This window comes from Pyxicephalus adspersus, chromosome 12, assembly GCF_032062135.1.
Source record: "Pyxicephalus adspersus chromosome 12, UCB_Pads_2.0, whole genome shotgun sequence".
In the NCBI taxonomy this organism is placed as follows: Eukaryota; Metazoa; Chordata; class Amphibia; order Anura; family Pyxicephalidae; genus Pyxicephalus; species Pyxicephalus adspersus.
Window position 1 is genome coordinate 568823 of NC_092869.1, and position 3022 is coordinate 571844.

The window sequence follows — 3022 nt, forward strand, 5'->3', positions numbered from 1 at the left end:
TGGTGCCACTTTGTCTAAAAACAATCCTGTGAATAACTTTGTGCAGTTCCCTCTCTGGATGCTATTACACGAATGACCAGCAGATGGCAGCAGAGCACCATTATAGAAAATCCCCAATGAGTGCTGCTGCCTCTACAATCACTGGGGCAGCTTCACCCTTTCTCAATTGGTGCCATTGCCCCGGGGCATTTCTTGGCTCATTAGGGGGGAAACAGAATAAAAATAATTTTCTATTGCAAATCAAAAATTGTGGGATATAGTCAGCAGTGACACCGAATGAGAGACATTTATCCTGTGGCATTAGATGGTGGCAGAGGATGGCACTGTGCCCGTCTTGTCCTTGTCCTGTGATAATAAGAGATCACTATGGATGTGGCTGAGATGCCCAATGGACCTCCTCCAGAACAGATGACCACCATGAGGGTATTGGGGTCACGGGTGATCTCTACCTCCTGCTATCGTTTCCTTACATGAAGCGGAGACATTCCATAGATGATGAATATACAGTACACCTTGTATTGGTATCCAGAAGATTCCGAGACGATGGAGGAAGTTCTGCTATCAATGGCCAAAGACGGGGGCCAAGCCAAGGTAAATCCAGAGGAAGATCCAGGATGTGGAGGATGACAAAGTCCCCAGATTTTAGAGCTGGAAGCGGCTGGGTGATGGTCAGCTCAGGTTATATCTCCATAGCGTTTCTAAGACTTAAGGAAGTGATGGTGGTAATGAAAGATTGAGATGGTGGAGCCAGGTCCTTCTGGAAGGCACAACAGAGGTAAATGAGGTCATACGGAACTGAGATGGTGGATTGAGCTCCAATAAATAGGTAAATGGAGGTGCAGGAGAGATGGCGAGCTTAGTTCTGTGTGGAAGGTACAACAGACATGGTGGAAGTCCCATGCATGTGAAATGGTGAGGTTGGTGATGGTGGTCATGTAGAGTTGGGATGGTGGAATTGGCTGCTTGAGAATAATACAGCAGAGATGATGGAGGTCCTGAAAGCCAAGATGGTGAGATTGGTTCTATGTGGAAGGTACAACAAAGGTGGTGGAGGTCATGTAGGGTTAGGATGGTGGAGTTGGCTTTGTGAGGGAGGTACAACAGATAGTGGAAGTCCTGTTGACTACATTAGTAAGGCTCAGCAGACGTGATAGAGGCCATGTAGGGTTAGGATAGTGGGGTTGGTTTTATGAGGCAGGTACAGCAAAGATGATGGAGGTCCTAAGCAGGTGAGATGGTGAGGTTGGTGGTGGAGATCATGTAGGGTTGGGATGGTGGGGTTGGCTCCTTGAGAATAATACAGCAGAAATTATGGAAGTCCTGAAAGCCAAGATAGTGAGGTTGGCTCCAGGGGGAAGGTACAACAGAGGTTGGGTCAATGGGAATGGTGCAAAGGAAGTGATGGAGGTCATGTATGCTTGGAATGGTGGAGTTGGGTCAATGAGAATGGTGAAATGGAAGTGATGGTGGTCAAGTATGGTTGGAATGGTGGCATTGGGTCAATGGGAATGGTGCAAAGGAAGTGGTGCAGGTCATGTATGGTTGTAATGGTGGAGTCGGGTCAATGAGAATGGTGAAATGGAAGTGATGGTGGTCAAGTATGGTTGGAATGGTGGAGTTGGGTCAATGGGAATGGTGCAAAGGAAGTGGTGCAGGTCATGTATGGTTGTAATGGTGGAGTCGGGTCAATGAGAATGGTGCAATGGAAGTGATGGTGGTCATGTATGGTTGGATGAGTAAGTTGAGTCATCCTGGAAGTATAACAGAAGAGATGGAGCTGAAACTAGAGGGAAGAACAGATGATGGCTGATGGTAATAGAGATAAATGGTCGATCTACTTATTGCCAGGTGGCTGCCAGTTTGGTTGGTGAAGGATGGAGCCTCTTGGTAATGCTGGCAAATAAAAATGGCAGCTCTGGAAATCTCCAATCAGCTTCAAGTTGCACAATCAGCACATGTAATAAACCATCACCCAGATTCCATGCTTTCCAAATTGGCTTAATCGATATTCAGCAGCCACTCAGATATGGAAAGGAAAACCACCGGCAAAAACGTTGACCGTTCAAATTTTGTACAACCAATTTTTTAATTAAAATTTGCCAAAATTGCCCGGTATCCAGCAAGCCGTGAATGGATCGGTCATTGATGGACTGGGGTCATACACCCGCAAGCTCCTCTGGTGCCTATTTTGGGGTGCTAAGCAGAATCTCCAACCAACAAGGACAAGAGGTGATGAATTGGCGGGAATAGCAGCCACCCCAACCCTTGGCAAAGCTGATTCGGATACTGTGGGGGTCACAGGGCCCTTCCCCCAGAGCAGAGCACCCCGAGATCCTTTCCACTTGTTGTGCGTCAAACACTTTGATGGAATAACCGGGTAACAGCTTGTGTACGGACTGCCCCCGGGTGTTCACTGGGGCCAAGGTGGGCGAGTTGATGAAAACGGGGTGATCGCTGCGATTGTACACCCAAACTTCATCCTGCTCATGGCTCAGGATCAGACCCGGGCCGATCTTCTTCCTGGTACGTTTGACGGTCTCATTGCGGGTATCGGAGCCCAGGTACCCCAGGCAGAAGCCACTTCCCTTGGGTAGATCATGGAAGATCTGTACGGCCGGCTCGGTGACATTGTACAGGCGCCCTACGCGGGTTCGGTGCTCCCAATAGGCCAGTTTACACCAATGGCCATCTTTGTGTGAAGCTCTGGAGAGCGTGGTGTCTGCAGATAGAAATTCATACAATTATATGGGCTAGATTGTAAGCTCCTGGGGTCAGGACCCTGGTATATGGCAGATAATAGCCAGGACAGCACTCACCATATTTGCCCCGGACATTATAGTACGCGTTGTCTCGGCTGGTGATGGGATAAAGCGGTTTACACAGTGAAGGTCGAATCGAATCTCTCGCTTTGTAGGACAATGGGGCAGCCGGTTCTGAAAAACAAGGAAGCATTAGATTGTCAGCTCCTGGGGTCAAGGTCTCTATATACTGCCATAGACTGTCAGCTCCTGGGGTCAGGGTC

The 3022-nt window shown here is 48.4% G+C and overlaps 1 protein-coding gene across 1 annotated transcript in view; it reads right to left on the reverse strand.

The window, feature by feature from the left end:
* Nucleotides 1–293: 293 nt before the first annotated feature.
* The window catches only part of LOC140342652 (mothers against decapentaplegic homolog 6-like), a 5226-nt gene continuing 2497 nt past the window's right edge, over nt 294–3022 (reverse strand). Inside the window, exons 3-4 of the mRNA XM_072428943.1 lie at nt 2817–2933; nt 294–2719 (exon numbers count right to left, since the gene is read on the reverse strand). Coding sequence (XP_072285044.1) covers nt 2184–2719; nt 2817–2933 — 653 coding nt within the window. The 3' untranslated portion in view covers nt 294–2183. The remainder of the gene's footprint in view (nt 2720–2816; nt 2934–3022) is intronic.